This window comes from Epinephelus lanceolatus, chromosome 4 (genome assembly GCF_041903045.1).
Source record: "Epinephelus lanceolatus isolate andai-2023 chromosome 4, ASM4190304v1, whole genome shotgun sequence".
Classification (NCBI taxonomy): Eukaryota; Metazoa; Chordata; class Actinopteri; order Perciformes; family Serranidae; genus Epinephelus; species Epinephelus lanceolatus.
In genome coordinates this window covers 22,636,397-22,661,121 of record NC_135737.1, presented here as the reverse complement: position 1 = coordinate 22,661,121, position 24,725 = coordinate 22,636,397, and the positions used below count along the sequence as shown (strand labels likewise).

Genomic DNA, 24,725 nt, shown 5'->3' with positions numbered 1-24,725 from the left:
GGTCAAGGGCTGGGCGGCCACCATTTGTGTTATTTATGCATACCACGTAACTGAATGCCGACTCTGGGTTACCAGAATGACCAACAACTGCTCCTGACTCACTCTCTCCAATAGGGGAGGGATGAGACAGAGTGGTGGAAAAGTGTAGAGCAGCTTTTTTGGCTGTGGCTCATGTGCAAATGCAACCACCCCCTGGAGGGATCATCTTTTGGGGCCAGGGAGAACCATAGCAGGCAGTGGGTATTGCGTTGGCAGACAAACACATCCACTTCCACTTTCCCAAACACATGAGGTCAGCACCACTGTTTTCCAGTCCCGGAATGTGAAGAGCCTTCGGAGACAACAACCCTTTTTAAACAGGAATTGTGCAAATTTGCAGCAAAGCCCAATCAGTCCTCTTTCAGCATTGGCAGTATAAAAACAAAATCGGGGAGTGCCTACCAATGGCGATTTTGAGGGGTGGCCTGGGGTGGCCGGGGCCACCCCTGAAAACTCATTGGCCACCCCTGTGGCCACCCCAGATCTGATAGGTAGTTGGTCAAGTCCGTCAACAAAAGAAACAAGAGAAATGCTGCCAATCAATGATGACAGGTAATCAGCTGATTTAGGGCCTGTTTTACATTTTTAACTAACACAGTAATGGTCGTACTGAGGCTGTGAGAGCTGATTTCTGCTCAGCGGATGTTTGGCCAATGGCCATGCAGGTGTGATAGGTGAGCCATCAGCCATGAGATGAGCACGCCGCATCTGCTGCTGCTGCTGCTGCTACTGCTAATGAAACAGGAGGATGGTCACAGTGAACATTTCAATTTATGCCTTCATCAGGGCCCTGGACATGAATACTGTCTGGGTTGAAAACCACTTTTTGCACATTTTCATACGGTGCCGTAGCATTGTTTCGACCTCTCATTGTTCGGACCTCATTAGTCCGACGTCCCGTTGTTCCGATATGTGATTATTACTATGGTATTTGTGTACCATAGAGGATCAGCAAGGCAACAAAAGTAGGCTACTGGTCGAGATATGAGTGTCATAAAGAGAGAGAATGAAACACCATAACCTCCTGTTATTAACTCTGGGGTCCGGGTTGTGTGGGGAGCTCTCCGCAGTGCTGAACGGCTCCCGGCGGCTCCGCGACCAGCTCTGAGTCAGCTTGGAAAGGCTTGAGGCGAAGCAGGCTCACGGCTTATATGTTTGCCACTTTCTTTTTCATTTTAACCCACACCATGATCTTTGCCTGACCCTAACCAAGTGGTTTTTGTGCCTAAACCTAACCAGACCTTAACCACAGGACATCATGATGATTTCGGGACTTTGGAACAATGGGCTTAATATGGTCGGAACAATGGGATGTTGGACGAATGGGCTGTCGGAAAAACGGGCAGTTCCCCTTTTCGTACATCATAAGGCATCATATAATGACATTATTCAGTCATCAGGCCTTCAACTGTGTCACCTGTATTGTTACCTATGTTTGCTTTACTAATTTAGGCCCCATTTTGTGGTTAAATAAAAACACACCTGGCAAAGAACAAAACAAAAAAAATCTAATTCCTGTATCTCCAACAAATTATATCTATATATAATTATATCTGTAAAGAACAACAAATATTCCTTTCTTCCTTAGGCTACAAGCTTATTTTATCTTTTTGCTTACAGATAAACCTTTTAATAAGGCCTATCTTTAAGTATAAAGCTTTTATTTGAATTTTTTGGTTTGTTCTGTTGCTTGGATTGCTGTGTTTTGATGTAACCACAAGATGGCGCCTCAATTAGTAGAGCAAACACAGGTAACAATACAGGTGACACAGATGATGAGCTGATGCCTGATTAATGTTATTCTATAGGATGAGTTAAGATCAGTTGAATATTGCTACCCTAATCTAACTTGTGAAGAGATGAGGACTTTAATCCACTATAAGGAAATGGCTTTTAGAAAATTTGTACCCTATTCTGAACATAATTACTGATTAAAAATCGACATGTTAAAATAACCAGAGATTCCTGAGGACTGTGAAAGGTGGAAATGGAATAAAAAAAATGACTATTTTTTTCAAATATTTTTTTACCTGCATAAACACCTTTATTTGACAGTTACAAGACAGGAAATCATGGGAGAGAGAGGGGATGTGACATGCAGCAAAGGTCCTCCGGCCAGGATTCGAACCGGGGTTGCTGCATACGTGGCATTATACTTCGCAATGCCATGGCCACCCCACACTAGCTTTGTGTCCCATCTTGGCCACCCCAGTAAAAATGTCCTGGATACGCCACTGCTGCCTACTTTTGTTTATACAGAATGTGCCTTTTTTGGGGCAATGGGGGGCGTGAGCAAGTAACAAAACGTGTAGCTCAGCGTGTGACGTAAACAGTGATGTGGGAGGGAAGCCCCAGCTAGTCAGTCCTTCGGCAATTTTCTCATAAGTCAGCCCGTTCTTCACTGTTCCTGTCATCTGACGGTTAATGGCCTCGTCGTTTGCGAGGGCAAGAAGGGTGCACAATTCCTTGTCTCCACAGTTACTCATCTTTACAGTGTCTGTCAGGTTTGCGTTTCCCTCTTGCTACTAGCTGCTCGCTAATTCCTGCTATCAGCTGTTTCCTGTTTATCCACCGCCAGTGGGTCACACGTGCGGTGTCATCAACAGCTCCTCCCACAAGTCTTCAACAGCCCCTCCCGTTGCGGAAGGTCGCATTGGTCTTCTTAAGCTAAAAGGGTTCCGCCAATATGACTACCCAACGAGGCGGAAAATTCGCGGAAAACCTTGGATCAACTCGCCAATCCGGCTCTGTGTGTCTAAACGCTCGCAGCTTGCTGATAAAACAGCCCAATATTCGCGGAAAATCTGGCAGTGAAAAAGGGTCAGCCACACAGCCACAGGCTCTGCCATTTCTCAACAGGGCAGCAGACTAAAATCCACCCTGCCTGTTGATGTAAGCCACTGGGGTTTGGTTGTCAGTCCTCAGCAACACATGCTTTCCCTATGTCAGGGGCCTGACATGTTGGAGGACCAGAAACATTGTCTGTAGTTTGAGGAGGCTTAGGTGTTGGACCTCTGTCAGAGGTAACACACCACCTACCACTCTCCCCAGGCAGATCCCTCCACAACCCATCAGGGACGCGACCATGAACAGTGTGACATAGGAGGTCACTCCTCCCAGCCACATCTCTGCAGCAGTTGTTGTGTGTTGTGTTGTCCTGTTCTGAGGGTGCAATGGTAATTGAGCGTCGCTTGTGCTTCTTGTCATCTAAGCAAAAGCTGACAAACCACCTCTGCAGGTACTACATGTGCAAAGGCTCAATTGGTACCACCAGGTGGGCCTCTGCCATGAACCGTAGTGTCTACACCGTCGCCATCTAATTAAGCTGCAGTTTAGAAACTGCTTGCTGCCGATCCTTCCATCTGTGTTCAAACAGAGTGGCCTGCAGACTGCGTGCATTGAGTACAGCCCCCAAATACTCTATCCGTTGGTGCAGTGGGGATCTGCTCTTCTTTCACTTGATTCCCATTAGCGGTCCATCTCTGGGCCCTCTCTGCTGCCAGCCCCAGAACAGAAACTTTTAAAAGTAAAGACATATATATATATATATATATATATATATATATATCCTTCAGTTCAAGAAAAAATGTTGAATTCCTAATACCTGCCAAGTTACTATGGAGACCAACCAGAAACAATAAACCAACATCAAACAGACAATGTGCAAGGGGGTATGTATTGCTTTACCAAATGTGTTGGTATGATGCTACCATCTAGTGGATATACTCAGGCCTGATTTGAGCTTTTGGTGAGTTCAACTTGGTATGTTTGTCACAGAAATTTTGGGTTACACACATTATAAAGTAGCTCTTCTGATACACATTTGTATTAAACTGCAAAGTTATTCCGAAGAAAACGTGTTTCGCTTTACATATGCCAACATGGCAAGTAGATGTTTTACTGAAAGGTGAAACAGTCTATCAACTTTATCTACAACTCAATATACATCCATATACAGTCAGGTCCATAATTATTTGGACAATGATACAGTTGTCATCATTTTGGCTCTGTACACCACCACAATGGGTTTTAAATGAAACAATGAATACCTGCTTAAAGTGTAGACTCTCAGCTTTCATTTAAGGCTTTTTTCAAAAATGTAGTATGAACTGTGTAGGAATGACAACCATTTCTTCACACAGTCCCCCAACTTTAAGGGCTCATAAGTATTTGGACAAACTAACATAATCATCAATTAAACAGTCAGTTTTAATACTTGGTTGCAAATCCTTTACAGTCAATGACTGCCTGAAGTGTTGGACACATAGGCATCATCAGATGCTGGGTTTCTTCCTTGGTGATGCTCTGCCAGCCCTTTCCTGCAGCCATCTGCACTTCCTGCTTGTGTTTTGGGTGTTTTGCCCTCAGTTTTGGCTTCAGCAAGAGAAACGCATGCTCAATTGCATTCAGGTCAGATGATATGACTTGGCCATTGCAGAACATTCCACTTCTTTGCCTTAAAAATGTCTTTGGTTGCTTTTGCAGTATGCTTCAGGTCATTGTCCAACTGCACTGTGAAGCATTGTCCAATGAGTTTTGAAGCATTTGGTTGAATCTGAGCAGATAATGGTGCCCCAAACACTTCAGCTTTCATCCTGCTGCTCTTGTAAGCAAGACAAGACTTCACTAGAATAAATACAGAGGGTTTATCACAAGATGCAAACCATTGGTTAGCCTTAAAAATGGAAGGCCAGATTAGAGTTTGTCAAAAACCATCTAAAAAGCCTGTACAGTTGTGGAACAGCATACTATGGACAGATAAAACAAAGATCAACTACCAGAATGATGGCAAGACAAGAGAAGGAAGAAGGGAAGGAACTGCTCATGATCCAAAGCACACCACCTCATCAGTGAAGCATGGTGGAGGTACTGTTATGTCATGGCCATGTATGGCTGCCAGTGGAACTGGTTCTCTTGTATTTATTGATGATGTGACTGCTGACAAGAGCAGCAGGATGAAAGCTGAAGTGTTTGGGGCACCATTATCTGCTCAGATTCAACCAAATGCTTCAAAACTCATTGGACAATGCTTCACAGTGCAGATGGACATTGACCTGAAGCATACTGCAAAAGCAACCAAAGACATTTTTAAGGCAAAGAAGTGGAATGTTCTGCAATGGCCAAGTCATATCATCTGACCTGAATCCAATTGAGCATGCGTTCCTCTTGCTGAAGCCAAAACTGAGGGCAAAACACCCAAAACACAAGCAGGAAGTGCAGACGGCTGCAGTAAAGGGCTGGCAGAGCATCACCAGGGAAGAAACCCAGCATCTGATGATGTCTATGTGTCCAACACTTCAGGCAGTCATTGACTGTAAAGGATTTGCAACCAAGTATTAAAACTGACTGTTTAATTGATGATTATGTTAGTTTGTCCAAATACTTATGAGCCCTTAAAGCTGGGGGACTGTGTGAAGAAATGGTTGTCATTCCTACACGGTTCATACTACATTTTTGAAAAAAGCCTTAAATGAAAGCTGAGAGTCTGCACTTTAAGCAGGTATTCATTGTTTCATTTAAAACCCATTGTGGTGGTGTACAGAGCCAAAATGACGACAACTGTATCATTGTCCAAATAATTATGGACCTGACTGTATACATATCAATATAATCACCTTTTGAAGCCTCGAATTAAGCATTTTGGACAAAAAAGTGGAGCAGTGAAGGACGGATGATTGGATTTATTTGACTTAGACTGTGGTGACACCTCGCAGACAGCCTGTCTCTCAAAGAGGCCATGTCCTTAATGATGTGTAACTTTAATCCTTAATATAATTTAAGTGGGTGAGACTAATAAAAATGTAACCCACATACAGTCATTATGAATATTGAATATTTATTTATTTATTTTTTTTTGTACAAGGTTGTAAACGTGTTTATTTCTATAGTGAAGTTAAACATTTTGACATAGGGATCTGACAAGACTCTCTCGGAGCCAGCCTCAAATGGCACCATTTGAGGAACTGTAGTTTTTCTCACTTGTGATCTCTTCCCAACCAAGTTGTTTTTGTGCTTAAGCATGACCACATTGTAACCACAGCATTGTTGAAATGTAAAGTTTCAACATATCAACTACACAATAATTTACGAATGTTAAATATCCGTGGTTTGCAAAAATATTCAATGCCAACTAAAACCCCCAACTAAAATTTGGCTTAGAAGGTAGCCAAAATGACCTTGGTGAGATGTTCTAAAAAGTGCACAAATTAATTCTGCCTCAATACAAAATTAATGTCAAATTAGTTGTAAATTAGGCCCTGCCCCAACTTTTGCAATTGCCCTGATGGGTGGTGTACAACATTAAACAAGTCAATAAAAGGAGTTGACACCAGGTCAGAGAGGGGTAAACAGGAGGACAGTCATGTCTGCATTTTTAGATATCAACTTGTTCTTGCTGGTGTATTTCATGTTGTTATATTTCTACTTTTCCTGTGCCATGCGCTCTCCTCGATATTCCACCTCCTGCCAGTTACTGGGACAATTTCATCTAAATGGGATGCACAAGGCTGGAGATGTGGTTCTGGGTGGGCTGTTTCAGGTCCACTTCTTTTCTGTCTTTCCTGACCTGTCTTTTACCTCAGAGCCACAACACCCTACCTGCAACAGGTGAGTCTGTCAGTCTGTCATTTAAGACCTATTTCTTTGATTGGTCGTCTTTATTCATTTCATGTTCAAGCTGTTGTTCAATTGGTTAATTGTTTACAAAATCTGTATTTGTGCATGTACATGTCAGCACATTTATTGTATTTTCCAAAAGTGGTATTTTTGTGTTAGTTTTGATGTTGTAGGATTCAGGAGGGTCCAGACCATGGCCTTTGCTATTGATGAGATCAACAGAAACACCAACCTGCTGCCTAATGTGACTCTGGGATATAGTCTTTATGACCATTGTGTCAAACTAGGAATTGCATTCCGTTCAGCATTGTCATTAGCCAGTGGTCGAGAGGAGCAGTTTATGTCAAACAAGGCCTGTGCAGGAAACCCTCCAGTAGTAGGAATCGTGGGTGATTCTTCCTCTACACATTGTATTGCCATCTCCACTGTCTTAGGTTTGTACAGAGTACCTATGGTAAGTTTTCCACCATAATTCTTGGATCATTTTGATTTAATCTCAGGTTTAAAGTCATCTGTAAACATCAAGTAATCAAACTTGAAAAGCTGAAGGAGTCAATAAAGGCTTGAATGTTTTTAGGATGAACATTCTGTCTTTCACAGGTGAGTTATTTTGCCACATGTTCGTGCCTGAGCGACCGGGAGAAGTTCCCATCTTTCTTTAGGACGATCCCAAGTGATGCTTTCCAGGTGACCATCTATCAGCAAAATACAAATACATTTAAAAAAGCATGTGCACTTAAACATTCTTCAGAAATAACGTCCCTGTCCCGAAATGAATTATATATTCCTTCTTTGTAAAATGTGTCACAGTCTATGTGTCACTAGACCTATTTGGTCTCAGCTAACAAAGCTGAAAGACAATAATTAAACATGATCCATTGTGGTACGTGTTTAGCAGCTTCTCCACTTAAAGATTATTCCAGCCTGTGCACTAATCCCTCCACTCTGTATTTACTCAGGTGCGTGCTATGATTCAGATTCTGAAACACTTTGGCTGGACTTGGGCAGGTCTGCTGATCAGTGATGATGATTATGGACTCCATGCTGCCCGATCCTTCCAATCTGACCTGGCTCAGTCTGGTGGAGGCTGTCTGGCCTACTTAGAGGTTTTGCCCTGGGACAATGATCCAGCTGAACTAAGGAGGATTGTGGATGTTATGAGGAAATCTACAGCTCGTGTGGTCATTGTGTTTGCACATGAAAGTTACATGATCAACCTCATTAAAGAGGTTGGGTTTGAAATACAACTTAATTGTAACTTCGTCTAATTTTTCAACTTTGTGTTTTAATCGTAAAACCAAAGGTTTTAATCTCCAATAAAATGTTGTTATATAACAAATAGATTTATGAATCACACTTCTTATTTTTAAAAAGTGCTGCATGGTGTTAGAGTGAGATCAGTAACAAAAAAATTTCACTGACGTCCAGTTATGATGACGTGCATCACTTTGCTCATAATACTGTGTAAAACACACGATTTCACCTGTTTATGTACTGAGTAAGACAAGATATCAACCCTGTCATGACAATATGAATTTATGTAATACAATGCACAGGTGGTGAGGCAGAATGTGACAGGCCTGCAGTGGATGGCCAGTGAAGCCTGGACTGCAGCTACCGTGCTTCAGACTCCTCAGCTCATGCCGTATCTGGGTGGCACTCTGGGCATTGCTATCCGTCGAGGACACATACCAGGGTTCAAGGACTTCCTGCTTCAAATACGTCCTGACCTACAACACAACAACAGCTATGGAAATAACCTGGTGAGAGTTTATCCTCACTTTTTAATCTGGTATTTGTAAGATTAAGATTTGTGAGCACATACACTACCAGTCAAAAGTTTGGACACACTTTCCCATTTACTTGGATGAAAAACTGTGTCCAAACTTTTGACTGGTACTGTATGTAATGCTGGAGCTTGAAGACCCACTTGCAAGTTCCTGGTCAACAGCAACAGAGAAAGAGTTGAGTAATGTTATAAGACAAGGACAGTGTGTCTGCAATGCCTGCCATTATAGGGTCTGTGAATGTAAACGTCACCCAGATGTGCTGATCACTTTTATGATTATGTTTGGAAGCTTTACATTTTAAATATAGCCAAGATATATGGGGTGCCGTTTGTAAAGTGGCTCACGCTGAAAATAACATCAACATTTTGCCACATTTAGCTTCAAACAATGTTTAAAAAAGTGTTGTGAATTTTTTTAACGTCACCTTTTACCACATTTACAGCAATATTTGTTAACTTAGAAATAAAAATAAGTAAACTAAATAGTTCAATCTAAATATTAAATGTGGCACCTAAATGTTAAATGTTAAATCTAAATATTAAATCTAAATCTAAATCTAAATATTAAATCTAAATCTAAGTATTAAATCTAAATCTAAATCTAAATGCTAAATCTAAATCTAAATCTAAATATTAAATCTAAATCTAAATGCTAAATGCTAAATGCTAAATCTAAATCTAAATGTTAAATCTAAATATTAAATCTAAATCTAAATCTAAATGCTAAATCTAAATCTAAATGTTAAATCTAAATATTAAATCTAAATCTAAATTTAAATCTAAATCTAAATGTTAAATGTTAAATCTTAATGTTCTAGGTGAAACTAAATATTTAGCTAATATTTGCAAATTCACACTGCCGGTCACCAGAAGTACCAAAATAAAAGCTCGAGATGGTCAGACTGTGTTTATAGAATCAAATAACGAATTAAAACAGACTTACCGGGGGAAATGAACACTTGAACATACATTAGCGTGATAATAACTACCTAAAATAACAAGAAACATGTTTGGAGAAATTTTATTTGACGTGTACTTTGAGTTGTCAGTGTCCCTTCGGAGGGACTAACAACCTAAGCTAAGTTAGCAACCGTTAGCTCTTAGCCCCGTTAGCGGTGTCTGTAATGACTCATTAACTCTTAAACGGTCCGTGAAAAAAATATTTCTTTCCAGCAGATGTCTTAGTTACAACATGATTGAGCTAGCAAAGCAGTTTTGTGTTGCGATGTGTGGTATTTATTCAGTTTTGGGAAATCACAATGTCTAGAAAGCATCAGTGGCTGCAGCAGCAGCAAAGCTAACATCAGGACGTCATCTGTTAAAAGTCTCCCGTTGTCGGATACAACATGAAACTACTCCAGTTAGCTCAATCATGTTGTAACTAAGATATCCACTGGAAAAAAATATTTTTTTCACGGACCGTTTAGAGTTAATGAGTCATTACAGACACTGCTAACGGGGCTAACAGCTAACGGTTAGCCCAGCTAATCTACGATAACCATGTTATTAATTTCAGAACGTGATAGTAATGTTTGTTCAATCATTGTGTTTATAGACTTTACAAACACCAGATTAGTCGAAACGGTGATATAGTGATGTGAAAAATGTGAGATATTCATATATATATATATATATATGTAGCTAAACTCTGCTGGTTTTCTACCCAGAAGTATTTGTTAACAACAAGGCGATTCCCTCCTAAGGGACACTAACAACTCAAAGTACACATCAAATAAAATTTCTCCAAACATGTTTCTTGTTATTTTAGGTAGTTATTATCATGCTAATGTATGTTCAAGTGTCCATTTCCCCCGATAAGTTGGTTTTAATTCGTTATTTGATTCTATAAACACAGTCTGACCATCTCAAGCTTTTATTTTGGTACTTCCGGTGACCGGCAGTGTGAATTTGCATATTAGGTAACTATTTAGTTTCATCCAGAACATTTAGATTTAACATTTAACATTTAGATTTAGATTTAGATTTAATATTTAGATTTAGATTTAAAATTTAGATTTAACATTTAGATTTAGATTTAACATTTAGATTTAGATTTAATATTTAGATTTAGATTTAGCATTAAGATTTAACATTTAGATTTAGATTTAGATTTAATATTTAGATTTAACATTTAGATTTAGATTTAATATTTAGATTTAAAATTTAACATTTAACTGCCACATTTAATATTTAGATTTAACTATTTAGTATATTTCTACGTTAACAAATATTGCTGTAAATGTGGGAAAAGGTGACGTTAAAAAATTCACAACACTTTTTTAAACATTGTTTGAAGCTAAATGTGGCAAAATGTTGATGTTATTTTCAGTGTGAGCCACTTTACAAACGGCACCCCATAAAGGTAGAACTACCTGGAAAAGTCTTTATAATACACAACTTTTATTCTATTTCATTCTATGTATTTTGGAATTTTTCATTCATTTCATTGTGTTACTGCAGTGCCTACTCAAAATGTGTCTGTTCGGACTGGCTGATTGCTTGGCCTCTGGCAAGCCCCATAGAATTGTTGGGCTGGGGGCCCAAGATATGAAATATGTGAATATGCATTGCTTATATGGATAAAGACATGCTTGAGCCAGTCTGCAGAGCCCTGAAACGCTGCCCGCACTGCAGCTAAGAGTGCTGTTCACTTGTTTATTTGAAGTTTAATGTTACACCCCTATTCTGAATATATTTCAGGTAAATCAGTTTTGGGAACACACATTTCAGTGTAAATTTGCACCACCTCAAGCAGGTTGGATGGAAGCTGGGGGATCTCTATGCACTGGACAGGAAGATCTAGAGAATGTGGACACTGAATTATTTGACATTTCCAACCTCAGGCCAGAGTATAACGTGTACAAGGCTGTGTATGCCCTGGCATATGCTCTTGATGACATGCTGCAGTGTGAGCCAGGCAGAGGACCTTTCAGTGGGCACAGCTGTGGCAGTTTGCAAAGACTGGAGCCATGGCAGGTGTGATATTATTTTACATTCCCACCACACCACCCTACCATTCAAAAATCCTATAAGATTATCAATCATAAACTGTGTAGCAGATAGTTGAAAGGATTTTCCCTGCAACTGGGTGACAGTATTGTATAGTGTTATAAGGTCATAGACAACAGTATCTTGGTACTGGGAACACAATAATGTTAGTGATGTGATTTCACTACAAAATAATGTGTAGTATGCAGTTTGATTATTGAATACTGGATTCCACTGTGTTCGTGATGGATAATCATAATAAAACTGTTATCATTTCTGCTCTTCCTCTGTCTCTTATTCTGATATCCATAGCTTGTGTATTACTTGGAAAAGGTCAACTTCACTACACCATTTGGTGATCAAGTGTCATTTGATGAGAATGGTGATGCCTTACCAATATATGATGTCATGAACTGGTTGTGGCTCCCTGATGGACGAACTAAAGTTCAGAATGTAGGTGAGGTTAAAGAGTCAGCAAAAGGTGAAGAACTCACACTTGATGAAGATAAAATCTTCTGGAACTCTGAATCCAAACAGGTTACTTCTGATTTTCAGTCACCTATTCTGTGTCCCATAGATAACTCATAATAGCATTGTAAAGTGGAGTGCAGTAACACATATTTATTTTTCCTTCTACAGCCACCCCAGTCAGTGTGCAGTGACAGCTGTCCTCCAGGTACCCGCATGGCCAGAAAGAAGGGAGAACCTGAGTGCTGTTTTGACTGCATCCCTTGTTCTGAGGGAAAGATCAGCAATACAACTGGTTGGTATTCAGTTTAAAAATTGCAGTTTGAATAAATAACTTAACCATGTATATCAACACTTTCCCTCTTTTCACAGACTCCATGGAATGCACCAGTTGTCCAGAGGATTTCTGGTCCAGCTCTCAACATGACCACTGTGTTCCTAAGGAAACAGAGTTCCTCTCCTATAATGAGCCTCTGGGTATCTGTTTGACAACTGCCTCATTGTTGGGCACATTTATATGTGTTGTTGTGTTGGGAATCTTTATCTGTCATCGTGGCACCCCTATAGTACGTGCAAACAATTCAGAACTGAGTTTCCAGCTATTGCTGTCTCTTAAATTATGTTTCCTTTGCTCACTGCTCTTTATTGGACGTCCCAGGCTGTGGACATGCCAACTGAGACATGCAGCATTTGGGATCAGCTTTGTGCTTTGTATATCATGCATCCTGGTGAAAACCATGGTGGTTCTGGCTGTGTTCAAGGCCTCCAAGCCAGGAGGTGGATCCCATCTGAAGTGGTTTGGTCTTTTGCAGCAGAGAGGAACAGTTCTGGTTCTTACTTCTATTCAGGCAGCAATCTGCACTGCTTGGCTTGTCTCTTCTTCACCAGCTCCTCATAAAAACACTCAATACCACAATGCCAAGATAGTTTATGAGTGTGTAGTTGGGTCCACAGTTGGTTTTGGAATCTTCCAGATACTTTCAATGAGGCCAAACTCATCACTTTCAGCATGCTGATCTTCTGTGCAGTGTGGGTGGCCTTTGTCCCTGCTTATGTCAGTTCACCAGGCAAATATGCAGATGTAGTTGAGGTATTTGCCATCCTGGCCTCAAGTTTTGGCCTCTTGGTGTCACTGTTTGGACCCAAATGTTACATCATCCTGTTGAGGCCAGAGAGGAACACAAAGAAAGCAGTCATGGGTCGTGGCATTGAGTCATAAAACCTGTATTAGTTTCATGAGACATTAATCTATTTTCTTTATGCAATACAGAAACACAGGCAGAAAAGAGGCTAATAGTAATAGCAATGTTCAGTTATTGTGAAAGAATAGCTGAGGACAGATAACTTGGATAATATGATCGAGAATATTTTAATACAACAAATTATTCATTTTTTCCCTAGGTTGCTTTAAATAGTACAAAGGATCTGCACTTTAAGTGCCATTATTGCCTTTGTGACTTTCATGGTCTACATTAACGTTCAACTTGAAAAAACTTTATTCTATGCTTTATTTATTTTCTCAGAATAAATGGCACAGACTATGTGGTTTATCCATCTTCATTATATGCATTTAGTTTAGGCCTGTTTGGAGCTGATGTGGATACACTCAAAAGTTCTTATGATGTCCCCAAATTCAAAAAAGCTCGTCTCAGTTCCCAAATTTAAAAACATCAACAGAAACAAAATCAGCCTTTAAAAGATGCAGTTATCTATAGCTTTCTTCAGTGCAATATAAAGGAAATGCAGATAGCATTGATGGAATTAGTACAGTAAATTGATGGAAACAGTACCAAATACAAGCATCTGAGAAGCTGGCTGTGATAGCTTTTGCCTATTCTGATGAATAGCCAGGGCCTCTAACTTCCACTGATTCAGAGACTTTAGGAACTGTTACATGGTTACAACCAAAGTACATGGGACATGGACAGCTGTCCTCCAGGTACCCGCATGGCCAGAAAGAAGGGAGAACCTGAGTGCTGTTTTGACTGCATCCCTTGTTCTGAGGGAAAGATCAGCAATACAACTGGTTGGTATTCAGTTTAAAAATTGCAGTTTGAATAAATAACTTAACCATGTATATCAACACTTTCCCTCTTTTCACAGACTCCATGGAATGCACCAGTTGTCCAGAGGATTTCTGGTCCAGCTCTCAACATGACCACTGTGTTCCTAAGGAAACAGAGTTCCTCTCCTATAATGAGCCTCTGGGTATCTGTTTGACAACTGCCTCATTGTTGGGCACATTTATATGTGTTGTTGTGTTGGGAATCTTTATCTGTCATCGTGGCACCCCTATAGTACGTGCAAACAATTCAGAACTGAGTTTCCAGCTATTGCTGTCTCTTAAATTATGTTTCCTTTGCTCACTGCTCTTTATTGGACGTCCCAGGCTGTGGACATGCCAACTGAGACATGCAGCATTTGGGATCAGCTTTGTGCTTTGTATATCATGCATCCTGGTGAAAACCATGGTGGTTCTGGCTGTGTTCAAGGCCTCCAAGCCAGGAGGTGGATCCCATCTGAAGTGGTTTGGTCTTTTGCAGCAGAGAGGAACAGTTCTGGTTCTTACTTCTATTCAGGCAGCAATCTGCACTGCTTGGCTTGTCTCTTCTTCACCAGCTCCTCATAAAAACACTCAATACCACAATGCCAAGATAGTTTATGAGTGTGTAGTTGGGTCCACAGTTGGTTTTGGAGTGTTACTGGGCTATATTGGCTTACTGGCCATCCTCAGTTTTCTGTTAGCATTCCTGGCAAGGAATCTTCCAGATACTTTCAATGAGGCCAAACTCATCACTTTCAGCATGCTGATCTTCTGTGCAGTGTGGGTGGCCTTTGTCCCTGCTTATGTCAGTTCACCAGGCAAATATGCAGATGTAGTTGAGGTATTTGCCATCCTGGCCTCAAGTTTTGGCCTCTTGGTGTCACTGTTTGGACCCAAATGTTACATCATCCTGTTGAGGCCAGAGAGGAACACAAAGAAAGCAGTCATGGGTCGTGGCATTGAGTCATAAAACCTGTATTAGTTTCATGAGACATTAATCTATTTTCTTTATGCAATACAGAAACACAGGCAGAAAAGAGGCTAATAGTAATAGCAATGTTCAGTTATTGTGAAAGAATAGCTGAGGACAGATAACTTGGATAATATGATCGAGAATATTTTAATACAACAAATTATTCATTTTTTCCCTAGGTTGCTTTAAATAGTACAAAGGATCTGCACTTTAAGTGCCATTATTGCCTTTGTGACTTTCATGGTCTACATTAACGTTCAACTTGAAAAAACTTTATTCTATGCTTTATTTATTTTCTCAGAATAAATGGCACAGACTATGTGGTTTATCCATCTTCATTATATGCATTTAGTTTAGGCCTGTTTGGAGCTGATGTGGATACACTCAAAAGTTCTTATGATGTCCCCAAATTCAAAAAAGCTCGTCTCAGTTCCCAAATTTAAAAACATCAACAGAAACAAAATCAGCCTTTAAAAGATGCAGTTATCTATAGCTTTCTTCAGTGCAATATAAAGGAAATGCAGATAGCATTGATGGAATTAGTACAGTAAATTGATGGAAACAGTACCAAATACAAGCATCTGAGAAGCTGGCTGTGATAGCTTTTGCCTATTCTGATGAATAGCCAGGGCCTCTAACTTCCACTGATTCAGAGACTTTAGGAACTGTTACATGGTTACAACCAAAGTACATGGGACATGGACACAGCATGTTATGTCAGTCGGGGCATGCCCGCAGCAAACCGTAACCATTATAACCAACTCTAGCCGCTTCAGTGAACATGGGAGCAGTGCCTGCTCAACCCCATTATGGTATGGCTGGTCTATTTTTCCCTGCGCAGCACCAAGGCCCACCAACAGGTAAAAACTACAGTGAACTGTGTAAAAAACAAGTACAGTTTGTTTAAAAATTATAAAGATGAATACCTCATTGTACCAGAGGCAATGCAAAGTAGTACAGCAGCCTTGTGGGTGTTTTTACATTTCATATTAAAATAAATTAATGAAATAATGCATCCTGTTGTTAAGTGATCCAGTTAATTAATTCTTTACCAGTTTATATAGCATATGTTTCCGTACCCTCCATAACCAACTGCAATATCACTTGGCAAAACTCAATACACACACAGTGAAGTTGGCAGCAACCAGATGGATGACCGCAGCTGGTACTGCTACTCTATCAGTTGGTGTAAAAGGGGGCTGCTCTTCTTCCAGTTGATTGTGAGATCAACTTTGCTGTGTGGAACATATCCAGCTCCTCGGACTTGGCCATGATGATGAGGTCATTAAGATAAAAGAAGATTCCCGGGGGCGTCGGTGGCTTAGTAGTAGTCGCTGTTGTCGCAGTGGCCCGGGCTCGACTCTAGCCTGTGGCCCTTTGCTGCATGTCACTCCCTCTCTCTCTCTCTCCCCCTTTCGCACTTGTCTGTCCTATCCATTAAAGGCTGAAAATGCCCCAAAAAATATCTTAAAAAAAGAAGATTCCTAAAAGAAGACCCTCAATTGCCACATCCACACATTTGCTGAAGGTGCGAGGTGCCAGGGAATAGCCCAGCGGCAGTCTGTTGTACTAATAGGCTATCCCATGGAAGGCAAAATGCAAGAATTTCCTGTGCTTTGCAGCCACCTCATCATGAAAGTGTATGTCTTTAAGTCAACAGTGGTCAACCAATTGCCTAGCAGGAGCAGTTCCAGCAGTGATAGGGAGTAGTTAGCATATGATATATTCTGCAGTCAATGCATCGGTTTAGGGTGCAGAGATCCAAAATGGGTCTTAACTCTCCCATGTTTTTTGGGACCCAGGTGTACACCTATAAACCCCCTTCTATCTGTCGTGAGTGGGAATGACAAACACAGCCTGTTTCTGTAACGCCCTGGATGTCTGCTGAGAGGTAATTTTATCTGGAGAACTGAAGAGAAAAGCCCAGTCTAAGAGTCTTGTCCATTCCAGCTCCCTGTAAAACTGGGCCAGGGGATGAGCAACCAGCTGCAGGGAGGGAGGCTAAAAAGCTGTGATAATTTGCCTGGCCCTGCTCTGCCCCAAGCTCCTCCACAAATGATAAGCTGGCCCATGAGGGGCTGACATGAAAAGGGCCGAGCCAACACCAGCCGACACGAAAGAGGCTGAGAAATCTATGAACAAATCGCCACCTGCTTTCACGTAAGTGGACATACTCTGTCCTGATTTGACCAATGGTAATTTGGTGTGCTTGTCACAAAAAATTGGGGTTGTACACAGTATGAAGTAACTCTTCTGATACATATATGCATCAACCTACAAAGTGATTCAGAAGAAAACTTGTTTCCCTTTTCATTTTCCTTTCAACAACCCCAGGATATTTTTTTTACTGGAAGGCGAAACGATCTATCTTCTTTATCTACAGCTCAATATACGTACGTATTTAAGTCCATTTTATGACATAATATAACATAACTATTGTGCAAATATCAGTAGGTCATTAATCACAGTGGTAAACCCAGCCCTGTCACCAAAACAAAATGTTGACATTTTAAGTTTCTGCAAACCGTGGACACATTACAATTGTACATTTCATATATATTAACATCTATAAGTGACATAGTTCTGATTACATGTATATAAGCTAACCTCGTTGTCAAACAGCGGAGGAAATGGTGGATGGTGAGATAATTAGGTAAAACAGCTGCCAAGTGACCGACCAATACACACTGCTGTTTGAGACCAACAAACAATTACAGTACACTGGTTGATTTTTGGTGAGACATTGCTGTGTTTCCTGTGTTGTGCCCGGCACCTCTGGTGCTGTGTAGCGCAGCCTTTTTTCTCCCTCTCTGCACCTTCTCTCTCCCTCTCGCTCTTCCTCTTTCTCTCTCTCTCTCTCTCTCTCTCTCCCAGGCAGCGTGCAGGCGGCGGCGGCGGCGGCACAGGTGTGGTGAATCTGCAATCAGGCTGCCGCACACCGGCGGCAGCGCTCCAATCAACTCACTCTGCTGCAGCGTTTATGAGGAGACAGAAGCCCACTACTCGTCGCCAGTCCGTAAACCGACAAACGTCAGTGCTTTGGCTCTGTAAGTGTTTTTGATTCTGAGTATTTTCCTTGAAGTAATCCTAGTTTGTTCCGTGTGTAGATTCCTCGCTTCAGTGCTCATTCCTGTCCTGCCTTACCTGCAAACGTCTCCTCCGGATCATCTCCTTGCCTCTCGCCATACTCCACACCTGCCTGGTTTTCGACCTCCAGCCACAGGTGCCGCCGCCTGCTCCACCACGCTGCCAGCTCCTGTCTCCTGTCTCCCCTCTGGCCTCAGTTAAGTCCCTCAGTCCGTTCATTCTTAGCTTCCATAGTTCCTAGGTTATCTTGTTCATTTATTTCCCTAGCATTACTTCTAGTTCCCATAGGTCCTAGTCAGGTTTGTAGTCAAGTAAAGTATAGTGTAGCTAGTTTCGTGTAGAAGTATCTTTGAGTTCTATTACCAGATCAGCGTTCCCCTTGACCCCTAGGTGGTACCCTTGTTTCCTTCTTGTTTCACCCCAGCTATCCTGGGTACAATTTGTTAACTTTTCTTGTAAATAAATATTACTTTTTTATACTCGTACTGTGTGTGTGTTGCTTGCACCTGGGTCTCGCGTGGTTCCCGCAACACTACGGACTGGCCAATATGAACCCAGCAAGCGATACCACCGGTACTGAGCGGCCCAGTCCTATAGCAACCATTCAGGATGCCATGGCTCATCAAGGAGCCCAGTTAAAACAGCATGAAGAGCTTTTGTGCCATCTCGTGGACAGTAACAACTCTTTGTTAAAACAAGTGTCTGCATTAACTACTAGTGTATCTGATTTGTCTGCTCATTTTACTCAGCCTGCAGGGACCTACCCCGCGCAGTTAGCCGCTACTGCTAGTAATCCGGTTTCCAAGCAATGTGTTGTTACTACCAATGTAGTTCGAGAACCATCAGTCCCGGTTCCTGAACGTTACGCTGGTGATCCTGGTTCATGTAATGCTTTCTTGTTACAAGTTTCGCTTGTTTTTGAGCTGCAGCCCAATTCCTACGCCTCTGATAGAGCCAGAGTAGCTTACATTATTAGTCTTTTGACTGGACGGGCGAGGGATTGGGGTGCAGCTGTGTGGAGTAAACAGCCTGAACTGAGTGCATCCTATGCTGCTTTCACTGCAGAGATGAAGCGAGTGTTCGACCATCCTGTACGCGGAAGAGACGCCAGCAACCGTCTGACTAACCTCCGCCAGGGGGCTCGGAGTGTGGCTGACTACGCCATTGAATTCCGCACACTGGCAGCTGAAAGTGGATGGAATGATCCAGCGCTGCAGGGGGCGTTCTACCGTGGACTCCAAGAGACACTCAAGGACGAACTCGTCCTCCTCCCTCGACCATCTGATCAGCACCGCCATCAAACTTGACAACCGCCTCAGAGAACGCCGTCAAGAACGAGGGTCTCGGTCTTACACTCCCAGCTTCCGAACCACACCTCCTCCAGAAAGTCTGTCCGCCGATACCTCGTCTGACACCGGACCTGAGCCCATGCAGCTGGGAAGAGCCAGACTGGCGCCGCAGGAACATGAACATTGTCGTGCTTCTAATCTCTGCCTGTATTGTGGAAAGAGTGGACACTTCATCGCTGCCTGTCCCGCTCGTCCAGTAAAGATCTGGCTCGCCGTTAACCGGGGGGCTAACGGTGAGTCGGGCCTCCACCAGGACCCCCCAGCGTTTCCAGATGACCGTTTCCTTGTGTTGGAAAGATCAAACAGTACCTGTCCTCGCCTTAGTGGACTCTGGGGCAGAAGAGAACTTCATTGACAGTGAGTTAGCCAAGCAGCTTTGTGTCCTTTCTGATCCTCTACCAGTACCCCTAGAGGCCAGAGGCCTCAATGGACTAAATCTCACTCAGGTCACCCACAGAACAGTTCCAGTATCCCTAGTCATTGCTGGTAACCACCGAGAAGAAATCAGTCTTCACCTCATCGATCACCCCTGTTCTCCTCTGGTGTTGGGTTATCCCTGGTTGAGACTCCATAACCCTCACCTGGATTGGATCAAGGAAGAGGTTTGTTCCTGGAGCCCGTTTTGTCATGCTAACTGTCTTCGTTCAGCTCTGACTCCCTCCGCTCCTGTTAAGACTGCACCTGTTAAACCCATAGACTTGTCCCTAGTACCACGACCTAGCCGTTGCCTTCAGTAAAGAAGACGCCCTGTCTCTGCCTCCGCATCGCCCCTATGACTGCGCCATAGAGTTGCTCCCTGGCACCACCTTGCCCAAGAGTAGGCTGTATAACCTGTCCAAGCCTGAGCACCAATCCATGGAGGAGTATATCCGTGACTCCTTGGCTGCTGGCATCATTCGCCCTTCTTCGTCTCCTGTAGGAGCTGGCTTCTTCTTCGTTGGAAAGAAAGATGGCTCCCTCCGTCCCTGTATCGACTTCCGAGGTTTGAATGAGATCACCGTTAAGAATACTTACCCACTTCCTCTGATTAATGCAGCTTTCAATCCTCTCCACGACGCCTCTGTCTTCATGAAGTTAGACCTGAGAAATGCATACCACCTCATCCACATCAGAGAAGGTGACGAGTGGAAGATGGCCTTCAACACCCCCTTGGGACACTTCGAATACCTGGTGATGCCGTTCGGCCTCTCCAACGCCCCAGCTGTCTTCCAGAACCTGATAAACGACGTCCTCCGAGATATGATCAACCGCTTTGTGTTCGTTTACCTCGATGACATCTTAGTCTACTCCAAAGATCTCCAAGAACATCGCCAGCATGTATGCCAAGTACTAGAAAGACTCTATAAGAACAGACTCTTTGTGAAGGCCGAGAAATGTGAATTCCACGCTGCCACAGTTTCCTTCCTCGGCTACATCATCTCCCCAGGGGAGATCAAGATGGACCCCGCCAAAGTGGCAGCAGTCAAAGAATGGCCTCAGCCAGAGACCAGAAAGCAACTACAGCGTTTCCTAGGATTCGCTAACTTTTACAGACGTTTCATTAGAAATTACAGTAAGATTGTTGCACCTCTAACTGCTCTTACCTCCACAGCCAGAAGTTTCAGCTGGTCCCCGGAAGCCACCCAGGCCTTCCAGGACCTCAAGGAGGGCTTCACCGCTGCTCCTATCCTCGCCCAGCCTGACCCGACCCTACAGTTCATCGTGGAGGTAGATGCTTCTGACACAGGAGTTGGAGCAGTCCTGTCTCAACGTTCCCTAAAAGATGGAAAACTTCACCCGTGTGCCTTCTTCTCTCGCCGCCTAGCACCTGCGGAACGCAACTACGATGTAGGAAACCGGGAGCTGTTGGCCGTCAAGATGGCGCTTGAGGAATGGAGACACTGGCTAGAGGGCGCCGAACATCCATTCATCGTCTGGACTGACCACAAGAACCTCGAGTACATCCGCTCCGCTAAAAGATTGAACCCTCGCCAGGCCAGGTGGATGCTGTTTTTTGAAAGGTTCCAGTTCACCCTCACCTATCGACCTGGCACCAGAAATATCAAGTCCGACGCCCTCTCCCGTCAGTTTTCCCCGGATGAACTCCCAGAAGAGCCTGAGACCATCCTGCCCAGAAGCTGCATGGTGGCCTCCCTTACCTGGGAGGTCGAAGCCCAGGTTCGTCAAGCTCAAGCGCAGCATCCTGCCCCAGAAGATGTTCCTCCTAACCGACTCTTCGTTCCTGATCCTGTCCGATCCCAAGTTCTTCAGTGGGGTCACTCCTCCTGCATCGCCTGCCATCCTGGGTCCAACCGCACGCTGGAGGTCATCAAAAGAAGATTTTGGTGGCCTACTCTAGAGAAGGACACCAAGGACTTCGTGGCTGCTTGTTCTGTCTGTGCCCGGAACAAGACCCCCCCATCAACCCAGCTCCAGCCTGCTTCAACCACTCCCTGTTCCTAGTCGACCCTGGTCACACATAGCTGTGGACTTCATCACAGGTCTGCCCCCCTCTCACGGTCACACCGTCATTTTGACCAGTGTTGACCATTTGTCTAAGTCAGCCCATTTTGTGCCTTTGCCCAAGCTTCCTTCCACCAGAAAGACTGCTGACGCCCTGATCCAACACGTCCTCAGAATCCATGGTATCCCCTCCGATGTGATGTCTGATCGTGGACCCCAATTCATTTCAGAGGTCTGGAGAGCCTTCTGCGGTGCGCTGGGGGCTACGGTCAGCCTCACCTAGGGGTTCCACCCTCAGTCTAATGGGCAAACGGAAAGAACCAACCAGACACTTGAGACTTTCCTCCGATGCATGTCCTCAGAAAACCCTGGCTCCTGGAGTACTCAGATTCCCTGGATTGAGTACGCCCATAACTCCATGACCAACTCCTCTTCGGGACTCTCTCCATTCCAGTGCTCCTTGGGTTATCAACCCCCCATGTTCCCGGACCAAGAAACCGAGCTCTACATTCCTTCAGTGCAAGCTTTTATCGCCAGATGCCGTAGAACCTGGAAAAAAGCACGAAAGTCCTTGCTCCAAGCCACCCAGAAGATGAAAGTACAGGCCAACCAACACCGACTCCCTGCACCCACATACACTCCAGGCCAAAGAGTGTGGCTCAAGGCCAAGGATCTGCCATTGAAAGTGGAATCCCGTAAGTTGGCACCTCGCTTCGTGGGACCTTTTGAGATCGACAAGATCGTCAACCCCACCACTGTTCGCCTGAAACTCCCGCCCTTCCATGAAGGTTCACCCGACGTTCCAGCTCTCTCAGCTCAAGCCTGTGATGGACAGCGCTCCGGCCCCCCCTAGCCATCCCCCTCCTCCACCCAGGGTCGTCGATGACGCTCCTGCCTTCACGGTCCATCGGCTTCTGGATGTCCAGAGGAGAGGTCGGGGTCTCCAGTACCTCGTGGACTGGGAGGGATATGGTCCGGAGGAGAGGAGTTGGGTTCCACGACGCCAGATCCTGGATTACTCCCTGATCCAGGACTTCTATCGGGCCCATCCTGAGAAGCGCATTCGTGCCCCTGGAGGGGCACGTGGAGGGGGGGTACTGTTGTGCCCGGCACCTCTGGTGCTGTGTAGCGCAGCCTTTTTTCTCCCTCTCTGCACCTTCTCTCTCCCTCTCGCTCTTCCTCTCTCTCTCTCTCTCCCAGGCAGCGTGCAGGCGGCGGCGGCACAGGTGTGGTGAATCTGCAATCAGCCTGCCGCACACCGGCGGCAGCGCTCCAATCAACTCACTCTGCTGCAGCATTTATGAGGAGACAGAAGCCCACTACTCGTCGCCAGTCCGTAAACCGACAAACGTCAGTGCTTTGGCTCTGTAAGTGTTTTTGATTCCGAGTATTTTCCTTGAAGTAATCCTAGTTTGTTCCGTGTGTAGATTCCTCGCTTCAGTGCTCATTCCTGTCCTGCCTTACCTGTAAACGTCTCCTCCGGATCATCTCCTCGCCTCTTGCCATACTCCACGCCTGCCTGGTTTTCCACCTCCAGCCACAGCTGCCGCCATCTGCTCCACCACGCTGCCAGCTCCTGTCTCTTGTCTCCCCTCTGCCCTCAATTAAGTCCCTCAGTCCGTTCAGTCTTAGCTTCCATAGTTCCTAGGTTATCTTGTTCATTTATTTCCCTAGCATTACTTCTAGTTCCCATAGTTCCTAGTCAGGTTTGTAGTCAAGTAAAGTATAGTGTAGCCAGTTTCGTGTAGAAGTATCTTTGAGTTCTATTACCAGATCAGCGTTCCCCTTGACCCCTAGGTGGTACCCTTGTTTCCTTCTTGTTTCACCCCCGCTATCCTGGGTACAATTTGTTAACTTTTCTTGTAAATAAATATTACTTTTTTATACTCGTACTGTGTGTGTGTTGCTTGCACCTGGGTCTCGCGTGGTTCCCGCAACATCCTGAGGTGATTGCGAAACCAAAACTGGGTATTTTAAGCCAATACAATGGACCGTATAAAAATAATGGACGTAGCCACCTTGACATCACACATTGGTTTGTGGCTGTCACCATCTTGGATTTTTGGAGCCAGAAGTGACCAATTTTGGATAAAAGGGTGGAGAGGTGAAGGATGGAGGATTGAATTTGACTTACTGACTGTGATGCCTGTCAATCAAAGAGACCACACCCTTGATGATGTGTAACTTCAATCCTTAATAAAATCTGAATTGTTGAGTCATATAAAACTTTAGACCCCATGCAGTTGTCATGCTTATTGAAATCAGCTTTAGGGACCAAAACTTTTTCTTTGTTTGTTTTGGTACAAAGCTGTGAACATGTTTATTTTTGGAGTACAGTTGGGCATTTTAACATAGGAGTCTAATGGGACATTCCCTTGGAGCCAGCCTCAAATGGCACCATTTGAAGAATTGTGGTTTTGACACTTTTGATCTTTTCCCAACTGCAACCAAGTTGTTTTGTGCCTAAGCATGACCACATTTTAACCACAGCACTGTTGGAATTTGAAATTTCAACATATCAACTAGATATTCATGTACAAATGTTACATATCTGAGGTTTGCAGAAATATACAATGGCAAAATTGATTTTGGCGAGAGGTTGTGTATTCCACAACTTAGATTTGGGTTTAAAAAATTAGCCAAAATGACCATGCTGAGATGTTGTTAAAAGTGCACAAATTAATTCTGTACATATAATGTCAAATTATGTGTATATTATGCCCTGCCCCTACTTTTGCTTATGCCCTGATGGGTGGTGTGCAACATTAAACAAGTCAATAAAAGGAGCTGACACCAGATCAGAGAGGGGTAAACAAGAGGACAGTCATGTCTGCATTTTTTTATTTCAACTTGTTCTTACTCATGTATTTCATGTTGTTATATTTCTACTTTTCCTGTGCCATGCGCTCGCCTCGTTATTCCACCTCCTGC

General features: G+C 43.5%; 1 protein-coding gene across 1 annotated transcript; it reads left to right on the top strand.

Annotated features, from left to right (window-relative positions):
• Nucleotides 1–1,706: 1,706 nt before the first annotated feature.
• Nucleotides 1,707–14,913, top strand: LOC117260155 (extracellular calcium-sensing receptor-like). The gene is made up of 10 exons (XM_078167500.1): nucleotides 1,707–1,728; nucleotides 6,492–6,645; nucleotides 6,814–7,108; nucleotides 7,255–7,341; nucleotides 7,614–7,883; nucleotides 8,211–8,417; nucleotides 11,144–11,419; nucleotides 11,744–11,968; nucleotides 12,071–12,194; nucleotides 14,003–14,913. Exons 2-10 carry the CDS (start codon nucleotides 6,536–6,538, stop codon nucleotides 14,911–14,913), a joined length of 2,505 nt encoding a protein of 834 aa, XP_078023626.1. The 5' UTR covers nucleotides 1,707–1,728; nucleotides 6,492–6,535.
• The last annotated feature ends 9,812 nt before the right edge of the window (nucleotides 14,914–24,725 follow it).

Bases quoted from the DNA above. Each gene is read 5' to 3' on its own strand.
- LOC117260155 (XM_078167500.1), top strand. From the start codon at position 6,536: ATGCACAAGGCTGGAGATGTGGTTCTGGGTGGGCTGTTTCAGGTCCAC. The intron at 6,646-6,813 runs GTGAGTCTGTCA...TTTTTGTGTTAG, and splicing joins CAACACCCTACCTGCAACAG to TTTTGATGTTGTAGGATTCA. The intron at 11,969-12,070 runs GTTACTTCTGAT...TTCCTTCTACAG, and splicing joins GGAACTCTGAATCCAAACAG to CCACCCCAGTCAGTGTGCAG.